The 20,188-nt window shown below is 41.2% G+C and overlaps 1 protein-coding gene across 1 annotated transcript in view; it reads left to right on the top strand.

The window, feature by feature from the left end:
* The first annotated feature begins 19,598 nt into the window (after positions 1-19,598).
* Positions 19,599-20,188, top strand: part of DNAJC3 (DnaJ heat shock protein family (Hsp40) member C3) — a 94,840-nt gene continuing 94,250 nt past the window's right edge. Inside the window, exon 1 of the mRNA XM_081215001.1 lies at positions 19,599-19,809. Coding sequence (XP_081071127.1) covers positions 19,728-19,809 — 82 coding nt within the window. The 5' untranslated portion in view covers positions 19,599-19,727. The remainder of the gene's footprint in view (positions 19,810-20,188) is intronic.

The following is a 20,188-nucleotide window of genomic DNA, read 5'->3' on the forward strand; positions in this document are numbered from 1 at the left end:
CACTTTGACCTTCTCTTTTCCTCCTGCCTTCTAGTCTTATCTTCACGTGGAACGGTAAGGGGAAGCAGGATTCAAGAACTGGTTCTGATCCTTAGCCCTGACCCCTTTAAAAGACTCTCTCTTTCTCAGGCATACACATCAAATCTTTTTTCCAAATGGGCAAGATGGATCTCAGGAACCAATATATGGTCTAGTAATACCAGAGTGGCTGGCAAGCAGAAGTGGTATCAGTTGGCTTTCACCAGATTATGCCGAAAAAAGAAACAACCCCAAAATATCATATTCATGATAGAAAGGTCTACTGTTTATGTTTCATATGAGTTGTATGTTTGTTGTGGTTTTGCTCCATGTGGCCTCCTTACAGGACCCACGTCCCTAGCTGGGACATGCTTTTCTTTTGCCAGAATAGCCAAGTCATACGTTGGCTCTTGAAATCTCTGCTGGGAAGCACATCACTTTTCCTCACATTCAATTAGCCGAAGAAAATCACATTATAAAACCCAATGAGAATAGGGCAGGGAAGTATACTCTACTCAAAGAAGGTCACAAAGTCACAGGGCTACAGATAGGAATGTAAATCCTTTTATAGGAAAGCAAATAATGGGAACAATAATCCAATTTACTATAGAACTATAAGGTTAACCAGGGATGGGAAGAACTACTTGGGATGTACAAAGAAGGATAAAATTTAAAATTTTGCATAGGAGCAGCTTGATATGGCAACTCATCCATCATAGCACTAAGGCAAAGAGAAGGGACACAGTTGTTTGATGGATAACTTCTATCATCCAGACCAATTTATGGCTATACTTTAATTATGCAAGAATGAGATTGCTCAACATATTTCAGCATGTCTAGGTTGATGTATTTTCTGTCTTTTGGGGGGAAATGTTTGCTTTTCTTCCTAGCTTTCCGAGAAAGAGCCTTTATAACAAATTCAGTGTTTTTTAGATGACCTAACTGGGTAAAAATTTTGCCCACACCCAAGCTAAGATGTATGGCCATATCAGGCTGCCCTTTGAGCTCAATTATAGGGATGACAGTAATAGATCCAATGGACCATCAGGGGAAGAGGTGATAAAAAACAAAACAAAACAAATCGGAACACCCTGAAGAAAGCCAAGGATAGCCTGGACGAGATAAGATTACCTGAATTTTTGGTAGGACATGGAACAACCAGTCCAAGAAGGCATTCTGTGTTGCTGTTCTGAAAGGGTCTAGTAATTGTGTCCCAATGTGTTAAAATATCCTTCTAAGTTCATTAAGAAAATGAAAATGTCCCTCTTTTATGGAAGATCAAGTACAAAAAAAAAATTGCTGTAAGTGATTTGCAAACCCAAATTGAGGGATGTTCTGCAAAATAGCTGGCCTGTACTCGTAAAAAGTGACAAGGTCAAAAAAGACAAGGAAAGACTGAGGTACTGTTCCAAATTAAGGGAATTTAAAAGATATGACAATGGAATATAATTCATGATCTAGGACTTTCCTTTTCTATTAAGGATATTATTAGGGCAAATGGCAAAATTTTAATAGAATCTGATACCCAAAGTAGTGAATATTGTATCAATATTATTTTCCCAGTTTTGATAGCTGTATTGTGTTATGTAAGAGAATGTTTTCGTTTTTAGGAAATACACACTGAAGTATTTAGGGAAACAGGGCATCATGCCTGCAACTTCCAAATAGATCAGAAGAGAGAGAGAGACAGAAAGAGAGACAGAGAATGGGAGAACGATGAAGCAAATATACAAGTTGGGGACCCTGGGTGAAGCGTTTATGAGGATATTTTGTACTAGCTTTGTAACTTTTTAAAAAATATAATATAAATTTGTCTTATTTAAAGGAAATCCAGAGAGAGGCAGTTTGGGTCTGTTTTGGTGGGCCCACAAAGTCATCAAGCACCAGTTTCTTCCTGCTCAACTACCTCCTTATTGTGGAAGTTGGGTGCTGCAGTTCCCAGAACCAGGTCTCATTAAAAGAATTTAAAATAATTCTAGAGGCTGTGGAGGAAGGGGAAAATATCCTTGTAACATTTAAGTGTAAATGTATGTTAAAGTAAAAAGTTTGAAAAAACAAATATGTTTAAAAACATTTCTTTTTAAATGAAATTTTGATCATTATACTGGGGCCCTGACAGTGATGAATCCACCCAGATCTGGTAGAGGGTTTGAAATTTAGGATTGTGACAAAGGAGGTGGGAAAAGATTTAATTATAAGTGCAGCCCCCATGAGACTATTTTTCTTGGAGGCAAATATAATGATATATGGATCCAGAAAAAAACTACTTCAGAAATGACCAATAGGAACAATATTCTAGTGTTCTTGCATATCTAAAACTGCTGATCTGTGGCCTTTATTCTTAAGTAAGTTTTGCTCAATTGTCTTATGGCATTGAACGTTTAGAAATGACTGACCCATTCTAAATGTTTATTAAAATAAGGATTGGCAGAAAAAGAATTGATGTGAAGGACAGGCAAAAATATGCAATTAATGTACACATTTCAGAGTTCCCATGGTAGAAAATGAAAATAAGGGAAAAGAACAAATGAATCAGCATATAAGAAAATTTTCCAAGTATAAAGGAGGACTTGAAACTGAATATTAAAAGAATGCTCCTGGTATCAGAAAAAAATGCACATAGTATACAATGTGTTTGCATTTTAAAAATCATTAAGTCAGGGCTTCCCTGGTGGCGCAGTGGTTGAGAGTCCGCCTGCCGATGCAGGGGACATGGGTTCGTGCCCCGGTCTGGGAAGATCCCACATGCCCCTGAGAGGCTGGGCCCGTAGGCCATGGCCACTGAGCCTGCGTGTCCGGAGCCTGTGCTCCGCAAAGGGAGAGGCCACAACAGTGAGAGGCTCACATACCTCAAAAAAAAAAAATCATTAAATCGATATGAATGAATTTATCACAGCTTTTTTTAATCCACTGTCCTTTTGATGGAGGAGGTATTTTCAATTTGTGGCTATTATAAATAAAGTTGCAATGAACATTATTGTACAAGGCTTTTTGTGGACATATGTTTTCATTTCTCTAAGATCAATACCTAGGAGTAGAATTGCTAGGTCATCGAGTAGATACAGGTTTAGCTTTTTAACACATTACCAAACAGTTTTCAAAGTGGTTGTACCATTTCATAGTCCCACCAGCAATGTATGAGAGTTTCAGTTGTTCCAAATGCTTGCAACACTCAGTATTGTCAATCGTTTTTCATTGTAAGCCCTTCTGGTGGGTGTGTAGTGGGATCTCATTATAGTTTTAATCTGCATTTCCCTGATGACCAGTCGGGTTGAGTATCTTTTCTGGTGCTTATTGGCTATTTGATTCTGTTGTTTTGATTACAGTTGACCTTTGAACAATGAAGGGACTTAATCTGAGTACAACTTACAGCTGGCCTTGCATAATCTCCACTTCTGCAGATTCAACCAACCACGGGTCAAGTAGTACTGTAATATTTATTATTGAAAAATACCCACATATAAGAGGACCCAGGCAGTTTAAACTCACGTTGTTCAAGGGTCAACTGTACTTACTTTTTTTTTTTTTTGCAGTACGCGGGCCTCTCACTGCTGTGGCCTCTCCTGTTGCGGAGCACAGGCTCCGGACGCGCAGGCTCAGCGGCCATGGCTCACGGGCCCAGCCGCTCCGCGGCATGTGGGATCTTCCCGGACCGGGGCACGAACCCGTGTCCCCTGCATCGGCAGGCGGACTCTCAACAACTGTGCCTCCAGGGAAGCCCCCTGTACTTACTTTTGAATAAGGTGATGTTTTTCTAAAACTGTTTTTGTAGAACGTTTGTACAGAGGAAGAGATTGGGCTGTGTTCCATATTAGTCATAATTTTTCTTATGATCCAGGTTTTTGTATAAATTAATCTAGCTTTTATTTCTTCTCTACAAATGGAGACAGGTAGCCACAAAGCTGTTCACCATGTCAAGTTTCTCTCTTCTTCTGCCATGGGGTAAGTGGCTTCCTGGAGATGATAATTAATAAATAAGTGAATCATCTTTCAGACCCATACATTTTGCTTCTTGGAACCAAAGTGTGTCCTAAGTAGATTCTCTCCCTAACCAGTGCACCACATTCTTCTTGTTGCAAATAAGATATTTGGGTTTTTCACTACAGAGCATGCCTCTAACTTTTTGAGACAGGCTGGGATCTGGGACCTGGGAATCTTTACTGGAATGCTTGCACCTGAACAAACGTCTCATCGAGCCACAGAATACAAAGAAACTCTAAGGGACTAGAAATAACTGCATGCATGGTACAGTTGAGGTAAAGTATGAACAGTAAGATACAAAAAGGCCAAAACCCAACGGCCACTTGTGAGGTGCCAGGAGCAAAAGCAGGGTACCACGCATGACCCCTGCACACGGCACCACCAAGGGGGTGGGCAGACCACCTAAGTCACCCCTCCCTTGACCCAACCCACTGATCCACCTTCACCCTCACCCTATCTGCCCCCGCTCCACTCCTCTTGGGGAGTGAGCAGGGGTACCTGTTACTTGCTTTCACTCTCATGCTGCAGCACAAATCCCAGTAAAGCCTTGCCTGAATTCCTAGTCTGGCCTTTTATTAATTTTTATTGATTAAAGAGTCCAAGAACCCAGGTTGGTAACACTTGGAGAAGTATCTTGCTGTCTTTTTTTGAGATGGGCATTAGCAGGCATCCTCTCTCTGATTCCCCTCCTGTGTGGCATCTCTCCCACTTACTTTGGGAACTGGAGTTTCAACAGTCTCCTACATTTTATTGAGGCTGTAACTTGCTTTTCTGTTTCTTATTTGTTGTTGTGGCTTTGGGTGATTTCCAAGAAGGAAAGAAGGAGATACTGATCTGACACTACCATCCTCAAAATAGAAGTTTTGATAAATGCCAATTACCAAGTTAAAGCAGTTTGCTTCCTTCTTTTTGCTGAGATTTTTCCTTTTAAACCTGAATGAGTGCTATATTTTATCTAAGAATTGAATCTGTTCAAATGAGTTTTCATCCACCTGTTAATTTGATGTATTTCATCAAAAGATGTTTCAGTGTTGATCTATCTTTGTATCTCTGGATAACTTCTTCTTGGTTATCTTTTTTTTTAAGTGATGAATTGGATTTGGAAATATTCCATTTAAGATTGCTTTATCTACCCTCACAATTCACTTCATTGTTTTCTTTTCTCTCCAGTTTTAACATCAAGCCTTTTAAATTGAGTTGGAGAGATTTTAATTAAAAAAAATACTCTGAAATATTTGTATAAGATAGGGATTACAAATCTGTGGGGGCCAGGTAGCTGTTCTTAGGTTGGGATGCACAATTACTAATTTATTTTCTTTACTAGCTCTTGGCTTATTCAGGCATCCTGTTTTTCTTTTCATCTCTATTTTCAAATTTATTGGCATAAAGGCACTCAATGTTTTATTTTACACATTAAAACATCTCTACCATATTTGTAGTTGTGTGCCCCCTTTTCAATGCTAATATACATCTTTTCTCTTTTTTTAAGCTTGTTCTATTTTTGTCCATCTTGTAACATCTTTCAATATCTAGCTTTTTGGTTTGGACCCTTCATATTTCTTCAGCACTCCCATCACAGAAATTTCTGCTCATTTTTTCATTAGTTCTTATTTTCTGTTTCTTAATTATTGTTCTGTAGTGTTTCTAGCATCCTGAGCCAAGTACAACTCCTCTTTTATCCTTCTTTTTTTTTTTTTTTGGTTTTTAACTGAAAGCATTTAAGGCTCTGAATTTCCTTCTAAATATTGGGTTTGCCAAAAAGTTTGTTTGGGTTTTTCCATAACATATTATGAAAACCCAAACGAACTTTTTGGCCAACCCAATATTTGCTTTAGCAGCATTCCACAAATTATGAAAATGTAGCATTTTCATTATCATGTAGTCTTTCGTAATGATTTTTTTTTTTACCATGAGTAGTTTAGGGATACATTTTTTGTTTCCAGGACTTGGAAAAATGTGTTTATTGTTGACTTTCAATTTAATTGCATTATGGTCAGAGAACTTAAAATGTATAATAATGATTCTTAGGAATTTGTAAAACTTCCTCTGTGGACGAGTATTTGGTAGATTTTTGAAAATGTTTCATGAGTCCTCATAAAAAAATTTCCTATTTACTAGACAGATCATCATCTCTATATATAGAGCTGTTAGATACAGAGTTAGATAAAGCTTGTTAAATTTTTGCTCAGATTTTCTAATATTTTCTAAGGGTTTCCAGTCCATACTAAGGTTTGTGTGTGTGCTTGGTCTAAGAGTTTCTGATAGTGATATGTTTTTAAATGTCTTCTAATATTAATTCTCTCACTTTGTGTTCTAGAGCTTATTCCATCTATTAGGCTGTGTGTGTGTGTGTGTGTGCGCGTGTGTGTGTGTGTGTACGTATGGTGTATTAAGCTTTTTTTTAATTTTATGGTACTTTTAATTTCAAAGATTTTTTATTATTTATTGTTGTGGGTTAAATCGTGCTCATCACTCCAAAATTCATGTCCACTCAGATCTCACACTATGCCCTATTTGGAAAGAGGGTCTTTGCAGATGTAATTTGTCAGGAAGAAAAGGAGAGGACACACAGAAGAATGCCATGCAAAGATGGAGGCAGAGAGTAGAATGATGCAGCTACAAGCTAAGGAACGCCAGGGAGTGCTGGGAGCCATCAGAAATGAGGAAAAAGCAATGAAGGATTCTTTTCTAGAGCCTTCAGAGAGAGTGTGGCCCTGTCAACACCTTGATTTTGGTCTTCTAGTTTCCAGAGCTATGAGAGAATAAATTTCTGTTGTTTTTAAGTGAAGCCACGGGTGAAATCCATTACACCTGTAACCTGTCTTCGTTGATCAAGGCCATCTTAATTGTTGTTACAAAAACCTTGCATGTCCTCCAAGCAGCACGTAGCCTAAACAAGGTGTTTGCCTGAGTTGTTTTTCAGGAACTTGGAGTCAGCTGTGTCTAGTTCTAGCTCGAGCCGGTTAAGACTGGTTAGGACCACCCACCCTCCAGCAGGGCATGCACCAGTGTCCGCTAGGTGAAATTTTTTAAAATTATTTATTTATTTATTTTTGGCTGCTTTGGGTCTTCGTTGCTGTGTGCGGGCTTTCTCTAGTTGCGGTGAGTGGGGGCTACTCTTGGTGAGCGGGGGCTACTGTTCGTTGAGGTGCGCAGGCTTCTCATTGCGGTGGCTTCTCTTGTTGGGGAGCGTGGGCTCTAGGCACTCAGGCTTCAATAGTTGTGGCACGTGGGCTCAGTAGTTGTGGCTTGGGGGCTCTAGAGCGCAGGCTCAGTAGTTGTGGCACATGGGCTTAGTTGCTATGCGGCATGTGGGATCTTCCCGGACCAGGGCTCGAACCCGTGTCCCCTGCATGGGCAGGCGGATTCTTAACCACTGCGCCACCAGGGAAGCCCCTGTTAGGTGAACTTCTGACGTCAGAGGGCCTAAAACTCCACCCTTAGAACATACACACACCGCCATTTTCTGAAAATGCATCCCAGTGAAGAAGCCTGTAGCTTAGTTACACCTGTGCAAAACGATGATTACCTTACCTTTTTCTTATTTCCAATCACCTTTCCCTACGATCCCCATGCCTCCGACCACTCTACTTCTTTATCCCAAAAATACCTCAGCTCCTTGCCTTTGCGGAGGCAGGTCTGAGACTTGTTCTCTCTCTCCTCGCTTGGCTGCCTGTGAACAAATGCATTATTTGTGGCAAACCTAGCAGTGCCAGCGTTTTGGCTTTCTGCGAGTAATAAAACCACCCAGTTTGTGGTAATTTATTATGGCAGCCCTAGGCAATTAATACAATTACTTTTTACAACCACCTGTACTTGTTTCATTTATGCCATTTTTATTCCATTCTTTTTTTTATTAATTTATTTTTTGGCTGCGTTTGGTCTTCGTTGCTGAGCGCAGGCTTTCTCTAGCTGCAGCGAGCGGGGGCCACTCTTCATTGCAGTGCGCAGGCTTCTCATTGCAGTGGCTTCTCTTTGCGGAGCACGGGCTCTAGGCGTGCAGGCTTCAGAAGTTGTGGCTCACAGGCTCTAGAGCGCAGGCTTCAGTAATTGTGGCGCACGGGCTTAGTTGCTCTGAGGCATGTGGGATCTTCCTAGACCAGGAATTGAACCCCATGTCCCCTGCATTGGCAGGTGGATTCTTAATCACTGCGCCACCAGAGAAGTCCTCCATTCTTTCTTGTAAGTATGGATGTGATTTCTTTATGTATGTCCGTAAGCCTCCTTAGTCTATTCAATTAACTTCCTCTTAAGTGAGTTCAGTTTCAGTTGATTTGTTGCCTGTCTTTTTTAGCATTAGAGTTCTTGATATGTTTTGCAGTTTTATTTTGCAGTTCCATTTGGAGTGGAAAAGTGAGTTTTTGTTTGTTTGCTTCCTTGTGTGTCCATTTTTCTTTCTCTATGCTTACTCCTGTCCTATACTGGCAGTTCCAGACTGAAATTGCAGAGCCAGCCAGGAGCAGCTTGATTCCCCATTCGTAGGTTTCTACAATTCCATGTAAACAAGCAGCTGCAACAGAGGTGCTGCTGGTGGTGTCAAGCACCCAGGAGAACAAGGAGACTGTCTCTGGATTACTTTTGGTCCCTTCCTAGATCAAAAACAGTGGCTAGCATTCCCCTGGCTTCTGCTTACACATGATTTTGTGGTGTTACTAGTCCATGGAAATAGTTATCTTTGCTTAGGCTCCAGCAAGTTTCTTTTGTTTGCTTGTTTTCTCGTTTTAGTTTCCATATAATTGCTATGAATTTGTAAACAGAGGTTCAACAAGTGCATCTGATTGCCAGTTGGTCTTTCCAGAGACTAAATAGCTATCAAAAATATTTTGGCTATTCTTTGGTATCGCAATTAAGCAGTAATTAACTGAATGAAGGTAACCTGATTGGTCCTACGCCGATCTATCCCATTTATTACCACCAAAATACATGCCAAATTTGTTTGCTTTTCTCCATCTCCATCTCGTTACCATAGTTCAAGCTATCGTCATCTTTCACCTGGCCTACAGCAACAGCCTCCTAACTGGCTCACAGCTTATCCCTCTAAGATCTTTTTTTTTTTGCGGTACGCGGGCCTCTCACCGTTGTGGCCTCTCCCATTGCGGAGCACAGGCTCCGGACGCGCAAGCTCAGCGGCCATGGCTCACGGGCCTAACCCCTCCGCGGCATGTGGGATCTTCCCGGACCGGGGCACGAACCCATGTCCCCTGCATCGGCAGGCGGACTCTCAACCACTGCGCCACCAGGGAAGCCCCCTCTAAGATCTTTTTGTTCATACAGGAGCTGGCATGATTGCTCTTAAATCTAAATCTAATAATGTCAGCCCTTTGTTTAAAATCATCCAGTGACTTCCTATTTACAATGGAATAAGATAAGAAACTCCCTTAACAGCCAAAATGGCACGATATGATCTGGTTCCTGCCTACCTCCTGACCTCATGTCATACTACTGTCCCCTAAGTTTACTACATTTCAACATTCTATTCCTAAAACACCGTAAGATTGTTTCTATTTCAAAGCCTTTGCACTTGCTATTTCCTCTGTTAGGCTCCTAAAGTGACTTACTCGTTTTCATAAATTAGGCCTCCTTCCTGCCTTCACCCCTTCTTACATCCTGATATCTATCAGGAGTCCTATTGGCTCTTCCTCCAAAATATATTCCAAATCCTACTACTTCCTTCCACCTTTGCCGTTACCGCCCTGGTCCATGTAACCTTGTTAGTCTTGCTCATGTAATGGGTATATATTAGGACTCATTGATTATCTGGGTGCCCCAACAAACTTCGGCATCCCTTTCAAGTTATATGGAGTCATGTCACTAGCTGTAGCCAATGGAGATGTAAATAACACGTCACGTCTGGATTCAAGTTCTTTCTTTCCATCCCTGGGCAAACACAAGACCTAGTATGCTGTGGCAAGTTACAACAGCTTGGATACATTGCTCACTATTTGTAGAAAGCTGTACAGGACCTGCGCTGGACTTTGTGTGCTTTAACTGTTACCCAGAAAGTTTGGTATGTTGTATTTTCATTCTTATTTGAGTCAAAAGATTTTCTAGTTTCCCTTGAGACTTCCTTTTTGACCCGTGGAGTACTTAAAAGTGTGTTGTTTCCAAGTATTTGGAGATTTTCCTACTACTTTTCTGTTAATTGATTTCTAGGCTAATTGTATTGTGGATCAGAGAACATACCTTATGTAATTTAAATTCTTCTAATTCTTTTATAATTTCATTTTTTTAATTGGTTAAGGTTTGTTTTATGACCTATCTTGGTGAGTGTTTCATGTGCACTTAAAGAAAGTGTATTGGGTGAGGTGTTCTATAAATGTCAATTAAATTTAGTTGCCTGATGATCAGTTTGTGTACTGATTTTTCCTTTCTGATTTTGTCTACTTATTCTATGTATTACTGAGAGTATTGACCTCTCCAACTAAAATTGTGAATGTCTCTCTCCTTTCAGTTCTGCTAGTTTTTGCTTATATATTTTGAAGCTCTGTTGTTAGGAGTATTTCATGTAGAATTGTTATGTCTTCTTGGTGAATCAATCCCTTCATCACTTAAAAAAAAATTGGAGTATAGTTGCTTTACAATGTTGTGTTAGTTTCTGCTGTACAGCAAAGTGAATCAGCTATATGTATACCTATATCCCCTCTTTTTTGGATTTCCTTCCCATTTAGGTCACCACAGAGTGCTGAGTGGAGTTCCCTGTGCTATATAGCAGGTTCTCGTTAGTTATCTATTTTCCTTTCATCATTTTGTAATGTCCCTTTTTATCCCTGATAATTTTCCTTTTTTTTGCTTTGAATTCTACTTTGATACTAATGTAATCAGTCACTCCAGCTTGCTTTCTTTTTCTAGATGTGTTTTTCTGCAGCTGTGCTGAGATCTAAAAAAAAGTTTTAAATTGTGGTAAAAAATTTACCATCTTAACCGTTTTTTAAGTGTGTAGTTCAGCAGTGTCAAGTATATTCACATTGTTGTGCAACCGATCTCTAGAACTTTTTCATCAAGTAAAACTGAAACTCTGTACCTCTTGGACAACTCCCCTCTTCTTCCTCCCCCATGCCCTTGGCAACCACTATTCTACCTTCCGTTTCTATAAGTTTGACTATTTTAGGTACCTACTCCAGCTTTCTTTTGATTACTGTCTGCATGATAAATGTTTTTCCATTCCTTTACTTGAAAAATATTTTTTTAAGCATCGAATGTAATTTTTAAAAATTCATTTATTTATTTATTGTAGGCTGCGTTGGGTCTTCGTTGCTGCACGCAGGCTTTTTCTAGTTGTGGCGAGCGGGGGCTACTCTTTGCTGCGGTGCGCGGGCTTCTCTTTTTGCGGAGCATGGGCTCTGGGTGTGCAGGCTTAAGTAGTTGTGGCTCGCGGGCTCTAGAGCGCAGGCTCAGTAGTTGTGGTGCACAGGCTTAGTTGCTCTGCGGTGTGTGGGTTCTTCCCAGACTAGGATTCACACCCGTGTCCCCTGCATTGGCAGGCGGATTCTTAACCACTGTGCCACCAGGGAAGTCCTTAAAATTTTTTTTAAAGTGATAATTCATGTGAGACAAAATTCAACCATTGAAAAGTCTGTAACTCAGTGGCTTTTGGTATATTCATAGATATGTGCAAACTTTACCACTACCTAATTTTAGAATTTCATCATCCCAAGAAGAAACCCTATACCCGTTAATATTCATACTTACTCCAAGCCCCAGGCTACCACTCATTTTTATGCCTGTATGGAATTACCTATCCTGGGCATTTCACATACATGGAAGCATACAATTTGTGGCCTTTTGTGACCAGCTTCCTTCACTGAGCATAATCTTTTTCAAGGTTAATCCAGGTTGTAGCATTGCATCAATACTTCATTCCTTTTTTATAACCAAATAATATTTTATGATTTTTAGTACAGTTTGCCTATTCTCTTGTTGGACACCTGGACTGTTTCCATGTTTTGACTATTATGAACATATAATACCTAGGAATGTTTGTATACAACGTTTTGTGTGAACATGTTTTCATTTCCCTAAACTATATACCTAGGAGTGGAATTGCTGGGTCACATGGTAACTCTGTGTTTAACATTTTGATGTCTAACTCTTTTCTAAAAGTGGCTATACTATTTTACATTCCCTATAGCGATATGTGAGTGTTCCCATTTTTCCATACCCTCACCAACTCTTGCTAACGCTCATCTTTATTACAGCCATCCTAGTGGGTATGAAGTTGTCATGATGGTTTGCATTTCCCTAGTGGCTAACCATGTACTTATTGGTCATTTTTATATCTTCTTTGGAAAAAATGCCTATTCAGATCCTTTGCCCATTTTTAAAATTGGGTTGTCTTTTTACTCCTGAGTTCTAAGAGTTCTTTATATATTCTGGATAAAGTCCTTTACCAAATATGATTTGCAATTTATCTCCAATTCTGTGCATTGTCTTCATTTTCTTGATGGTGTCCTTTGAAGCACAAAATTTCTAAATTTTCATGGAATTCACTTTAATTTTTCCTCTGTGCTTGTGCTTTTGGTGTTGTATTTAAGAAGGTTTTATTCAACCCAAGATTATGAAGATTTACTCCTGTTTTCTTGTAAGAGTTTTACAGCTTTAGATTTTAAATTTAGGTGTATGTAATTTGAGTTATTCTTTGTATATGGTCTAAGGAAAGGGTCCAATTTAACTCTTTTGCATGTAGATACCCAGTTGTCCCAACATCATTTGTTGGAGTGACTACATTTTTTCCATTAAACTGTCTTGGCATCCTTATTGAAATTAATTGACCACAGTGTGAAGTTTTACCTTTGTTGTAGACCGTTTATAGTTGATTCATGTTATTTTTTTTAGTATCCATTTTGACACTCTTAATTACTGTGTTTATAACATTTAAATTTAATGCAATTATTTATATATTTGGATTTCATGTAAGAATCTGGAAAATAAAGACTAAGCCCTTATGATTTATGTTATTGAAATTTCATAAGAAATCTTTTTCAAGACTGGTTATTATAATTTCATTTAGTTAACTTAGAAATTTAGAAGGTTTAAGTTTTGAAGATACCCATTGTATATAAAATATAATATTGTAGTAAAATCTCGAGAAGATAGGGACTTCCCTGGTGGTCCAGTGGTTGACTCCACACTCCCAATGCAGGGGGCCCAGGTTCAATCCCTGGTCAGGGAACTAGATCCCACATGCTGCCACTAAGAGCCCACATGCCACAACTGAAAAATATCCCGTATGCTGCAACTAAGACCTGGTGCAGCCAAATAAATAAATAAATAAATATTAAAAAGTAAAATCTGGAGAAGACATAGAGCTCTCTCTCTTATTTATTTTTTTTTAATGCATCATACCTGATAACCTACTTCAGTACTTTTTGGTTGGCATTTAAAAAATTTTATTCATTTATTTATTTTTTGACTGCATTGGGTTTTCGTTGCTGCGCATGGGCTTTCTCTAGTTGTGGCAAGTGGGGACTACTCTTCATTGTGGTGCACGGGCTTCTCATTGAGGTGGCTTCTCTTGTTGTGGAGCCCGGGCTCTAGGTGCGTGGGCTTCAGTAGTTGTGGCTCGTGGGCTCTAGAGCACAGGCTCAGTAGTTGTGGCGTGCGGGCTCAGTAGTTGTGGCTCACGGTCTTAGTTGCTCTGCGGCATGCGGGATCTTCACGGACCAGGGCTCGAACACGTGTCCCCTGCGTTGGCAGGTGGATTCTTAACACCACGACACCAGGGAAGTCCCTCCCTGTCTCTTTTTTTGAGATATAATTTGACATATAACATTGTATTAGTTTTAGGTGTTCAACATAATGATTTGGTATATATGTATGTTGCAAAATGATTACCACAGTAAGTTTAGTTAACTTTCATCACCACATATATTTACAATTTTCTTCTTTATAATGAGAACTTTTAAGGTCTACTCTCTTAGCAGATTTCAAACATACAATACAGTGTTGTTAACTATAGTCACCATGCTGTACATTACATCCCCAGGACTTATTTATCTTGTAACTGGAAGTTTGTACCTTTTGACCACCTTCACCTATTTCGCAACTCTCCCCTTCCCACATCTCTGGCAACCACTAGTTTGTTCTTTGGTCTTTTTTTTTTTTTTTGGCCATACCACGTGGCTTGCGGGATCTTAGTTCCTGAACAGGGATTGAACCTGGGCCCCCAGCAGTGGAATTGAGGAGTCCTAACCACTGGACCACTAGGGAATTCCCTATTCTTTGTATCTATGAGCTCGGTTTTTTAGATTCCATTTATAAGTAAGATCGTATAGTATTTGTCTTTTTCTGTCTGACATTTCACTTAACATAATGACCTCAGGGTCCATTCATGTTGTCTCAAATGGCAGGATTTCCTTCTTTTTCACAGATGAATACTAGTCAATTGTGTGTGTATATACATACCACATTTTCTTTATCCATTCATCTGCTGATGGACACTTAGGTTGTTTCCATGTTTGACTATTGTAAATAATGCTGCAGTGAACATGAGGGTGGACATAGAGCTGTCTTTAAATCAATATTAACTCATCCCAATTGTCCAAAGATTCACCTATTTATCAGAAATAGTACATGAACCTTTAAAAATACAATTTAGGGCTTCCCTGGTGGTGCAGTGGTTGAGGGTCTGCCTGCCGACGCAGGGGACACGGGTTCGTGCCCGGTCTGGGAGGATCCTGCATGCTGCGGAGCGGCTGGGCCCGTGGGCCATGGCCGCTGGGCCTGCGTGTCCGGAGCCTGTGCTCCGCAGCGAGAGAGGCCACAACAGTGAGAGGCCCGCGTACCGCAAAAAAAAAAAAAAAAAAAATACAGTTTAAAACCTTGTATTCCAGGATCAATGTTAAAGAATCTTAAAGTTACGCTTCAAAAATTTATCTAATAATTATTTTAACACAGGCTATCATTTACATGTACTTGTTCATATTTTAAAAACAAAAAGTACAGTTAATGAACTTTTTCTTATAGATATTTTGATTATCTGGACTAGAATATTCCTAGAGTATGTACATAACAGATTTTAAATCAAGTAATCAACAATTTCCCAAGTGAAGGGAAAAGAGGAAAAACAGGAAAGAAAAGAGAGGAGCTGGTTTCAGACAACTAAGAAACTATTTCTCGAAAGTACTAATTCTCTTCCTTCTTCAAGGAAAAGGAAGTTTAGATGCAGAAAAACTCATTACAGTTGATTTAAAAATACTCAGGCCCTTCACAATTAAGTAAACTTTTATTTTTGAGATAATTTTGGACTAAAGCTGCAAGGATACTACAGAGCAGTCCTAAACACTCCTCATTTACTTTCTCCTATTGCCAGTATCTTACATACAATCCCTGTACATTTGTCAAAACTAAGAAAGTTAATAATGGCCCATTACTATTAACTAAACTTGAGACTTTATCTGGACTTCAGTAGTTTTCCCAGTAACATCCATTTTCTATTTCTGGATGTGGTTTAAGACAGACCTGTCAGTCATCATGTCTCCTTAGTTTCCTCTGGTCTGTTAGTTTTGAGGAGTACTGATCAGGTATTTTATAGACTGTCCCTCAATTTTGGTTTCTGTTAATGTTTTTCATATTTAGACTAGGTTATAGAATGGAAAGAATATCACAGAAGTGAAATGTCCTTCTCATGACCTCATATCAGGGGGTTATATGGGATCAATATAACTTAATATTGGTAATGTTTACCTTGACCACCAGGCCAAGGTAGTGTTTGCCAGTTTCTCCACTGTAAAGTTACTCCACTCTCCCCTTTCCACACTCTAGTCTTTAAAAGTTAGTCATTAAGTCCAACCCACATTCAAGGGAGAGGGGACTTAAGGTCTATCTCCTGAAGTGGGGGGAGTATCATGTTAAGCTGAATGGTGTTCCCGCTGAAGATATCGACATTCTGATCCCCCAACAATGTTATCTTTTATGGCAAAAGGGATTTTGCAGATGTGACTAAATTGAGGATCTTGCAGGGAGAGAATATCCTGGATTATCCAAGTGGGCCCTAAATAATTAATTACAAAGATCCTTACAAGACAGAAGCAAGAAGGTCAAAAGCAAGAGAAAATGATGTGATGAAGGAAGCAGAGGCTAATGTGGCCAGAAGCCTACTAACATAAAAGAGGGTGGACAAGCAGACAGAAGACAGGACATGGTTTTAAAGCCAAATTTTTACATGAGAACACCCAAGTTTGATCAGAGTCCCCAAATCCCTGCAATCAAGTAGTAAACTTGACTTAGAAGGGTAATTTTTTACCATCAGCTTGTCAAGAACTATGAAAATCAATTATATCTAGTGATGGTGAGTATGTGGGGACATAAATAGTTGTTGGGAATACAAATTACCCTGACTTTTAGGGAAAATAATCTGACAATAATCTTACATTTTTATTTATTTATTTTTAATTTTTTGAACGCATCGCACGGCATGGGGGGATCTTAGTTCCCTGATCAGGGATCCAACCGTGCCCCCTTCAGTGGAAGCATGGAGTCTTAACCACTGGACCGCCAGGGACGTTCTCATCTTCAATTTTTAAGTGTACACATTCTTTGACAAAGCAATCCCACTTTTAGATATCCCTTTTATAGAAATGAAAGCACAAGTTCATAAAGATAAATGCAGAAGGATGTATACTTCAGCATTCATTATGTTCATTATAATGTTGCCTATTTTGTTTTTAATGTGGTGTAAAAACATGTTATAAGTATCATATTTGCTTTTGAACATTTACTTCTCCCCAGAGCTAATCCATCAGCAAATCTGATCTCCTTTCCTCCAAAAAATGTGTTCTAGATCGGTCCATTACTCTCTACCAAAATTATTTTTCTGGGGCTTCCCTGGTGGCACAGTGGTTGAGAATCTGCCTGCTAATGTAGGGGACACGGGTTCGAGCCCTGGTCTGGGAAGATCCCACATGCCACGGACCAACTGGGCCCGTGAGCCACAACTACTAAGCCTGCGCGTCTGGAGCCTGTGCTCCGCAACAAGAGAGGCCACGACAGTGAGAGGCCCGCGTACCGCGATGAAGAGTGGCCCCCGCTTGCCACAACTAGAGAAAGCCCTTGCACAGAAACAAAGACCCAACACAGCCAAAAAAAAAAATAAAAATAAATAAATTAAAAGAAAAAAAATTATTTTTCTGGTCAATAAACATAGATCAATATATTTTTATATATTAGAAATTATATAATATTGCTGGTTTTGCATATAGTGCAATTTAAATAGTCTACCATTATTTTGTCTTTTACTATCATAATGAATAGTTTCTATCAATTACAGCATGGTGTTTATGCTTAACTTTAAAAGGACTGCAGGACTTCCCTGGTGGTCCAATGGCTAAGACTCTGTGCTCCCAATGCAGGAGGCCTGGGTTTGATCCCTGGTCAGGGAAGTAGATCTCACCCACATGCCACAACTAAAGATCCCGTGTGCTGCAACTCAGACCCGGTGCAGCCAAATAAATAAATACATACATACATAAAATATTTTAAAAATAAATAAATAAAAATGAAAAGGACTGCATAAATGTTGATAAATGCAAACAATATTTATAATTTTCTCTACAATCACTGGATTACTTTGGTTTTATTGGCAAGAGTGATCAGGTGAAAACTATGCCCAGATGAACATTGGAGAAAACATTCCTAAGCATTTTACACATATAAGGATAATTTTAGCACTGTACACTTATTGCTGTTTAAAATGTTTCCTTCTTTGCTGTAAAATTATCTCTTTCAAGAGATACTTTGTAAATCTTAGTTTTAAGACTTTAGGATTTATGGCTATGCAATTTGATCAATGAATTTCCAAAATCACTCAACAATGAAGGCCCTTGTTATTTTTATTATCTATAGCACAAGGTCTGTCCTCTCGTTAATCATTTTTAATTTCCATCCTTAGAACTTCTTTAGCACTGCTTCTTCCTTAAGACCAGAATCACAGGCAGCATTCTGCTGATAATTCATGGTGTAGTATTATTTGTTTACAAAACTCTTTCTCCATTTTGATCAGCAATGTTGGCTGCCTTGGCAACGGTACCTCATCTGGATGATGTCTTCACTACTTGTAGACGCTGAAATCAATGCTGTTTTTTTCACTAACACCACTTTGTGATGGTCGATAAGGAAAAGGACAAACCAAAAAAAAAAAAAAATCCAAAGAGGAGTCTCATGATTTGCTCTTGTTAGAAGGATAAGTAACATTTGTATAATACTTTATAATTTACAAGAATTTTTACCCACTTCATGAAACCTCAAAACAAACCTTTGAGGCCATCAGTATCATATCCACTTTACAGATGAAGATAACTTAGATAAGAGCTGTGGTGGGGAACTACATTTCTTGGATCTGAATCCTCCGCTCTTCATATTATGTTACACTGCTTTCCACGACAACTACTAAGGGACTCAGTTTTTTGTTTGTTTTCCCTTTCTCCAAACCATTTCCTTTGCTTAGTTCCCTCTGGAATAAAAGCTTAGAAAGCTTTTACCCTCCTGAGTGTATTTTTAGGAAATAACGAATTCACTATGCCATTTATCATTCATGAGTTCTAAAGTGTGCAGTAGCACCAAGGTAGCAAATGCATACTCACTGGTAAAGTGATAAGTTTGCACGTGACAGCGCTTAACACAGAAAGGCATTACTGTTTCATCCCATGTGCAACATCACTGGTGCATAGTGTGCGTTGTGTTGAGGACGCCGGAGGAAGTGGCGGTGAACAAGTTTAACGCCAAATTGTGTAACGTGAATTTCACCTTGTTGAGTTTCCTCTGTTGAGCACAAGATAGAAGATCCGTCCTAACAGGTCTCTCTTTTTTTCCTTATAGTTGACGTTGGCTGCACTCTCAAGAGCCCTTTGCTCTCTTAGCTGCTGTGCTTCCCTGGTTTCTTCTGCACAAATCTTCCAGAATTGCTCTTTTTCTGGACACGCTGGTCCATTGGACAGTCGGGGAATGGGTCCTAATCTTCCATGTCATTCTCACTTACCTCCCTTAGGTCCCTAATGTACCGGGTTATCCTGACATGCTCCCGGCTCCATCGGCTCACCCTACTTTATTGAGCCCGAGCTTCTCCTGATCGTTTCTCCACCGCTCTTCAGGGCGGTCCGTGTAGGTTCCGAGACTCTCAGAGGGAGGTAGCAGGCTCTGCTACTTGTCCTGTTCCCCGATCCACCCCCGCAGACTTCCTGGGGCCAGGTTTGGCTTCTCACTGCGGACGCGGCGGATTCACCTTTCTCCAAATAGTACACTGGAAAACCTCGGATTGCTGACATCCTCCTCCTCGCCGACCCAGTGCGCGGGGACCGGCCCAAAAAGGCTTCCGCGGCCTGCGCATGCGGACTCGGCGGCTGCCACACAGCTCCCCGGCCGCCTCCCTCCGGCCCGCCGCCGCGGTTTGGAGGTCCTGACAGCTCCACCGCAGGCGGACGCAGCCTTGTCTCGTGCTTCCACGTTATCCTATCAGAGAAGGGGCGGGGGCGGCGGCCCCCACAGCCTATCAGGGCGAACCACGATCCCGGCGAGCCCCGTAGGAAAGTGGCCAGGGAGAAGGCGATTGGGCGGCGGAGGCGCTCGGGGCGTAGCCCCGCCCAGGCCCCGCCTACCGCTGCCTTCCTCCGCGGGGCGCCAGCCGCCTTAGGCCCGAGCAAGAGCGGACGGCGGGCGGGCGCAGCTGCAGCGTGAGCGCCGGCGGGAGCTGGTGGGCCCCGCACCTTTGCTTCTCCTCAGCGCCCGCGCCCTCGGACATGGTGGCCCCCGGCTCTGTGACCAGCCGGCTGGGCTCGGTGTTCCCCTTCCTGCTGGTCCTGGTGGACCTACAGTACGAAGGTGAGTCGTGTCCTGCCCCGGCCGGAGGAGCGGGCTCCCGGGCCAGGCCTCGCAGCGCTTCCCCGCCTCCGTCCCGGCACGAGTCTCGGGGCGGTCCGGGCGGTGGGGCGGGAGCCGGGAACTCCGCGGCCTGGCTTGGGCCTAAGCCCGTCCCTGGGCTGGGGCCGGCTCCCGGTTCCGGGTTTGTCTGGGGAAGAGGTGCGGGGACCGGCGGGCCGCGGGGCCGGGACAGCGGGTTTGGAGTGAGGAGTGGGGCCAATGGGGTCGAGGGGAAGCGGGGCACCGGGCAGCGGCTTCTGGGGCGTCCTGGGACGCGGAGACCCGGGCAGCCGTCGGCTCCCGGCCTCGCTCGGGACCCTCGCTTGGCGCCTGGGGACTC

Source organism: Mesoplodon bidens (assembly GCF_964165515.1).
Source record: "Mesoplodon bidens genome assembly, chromosome: 17".
Lineage (NCBI taxonomy): Eukaryota > Metazoa > Chordata > Mammalia > Artiodactyla > Ziphiidae > Mesoplodon > Mesoplodon bidens.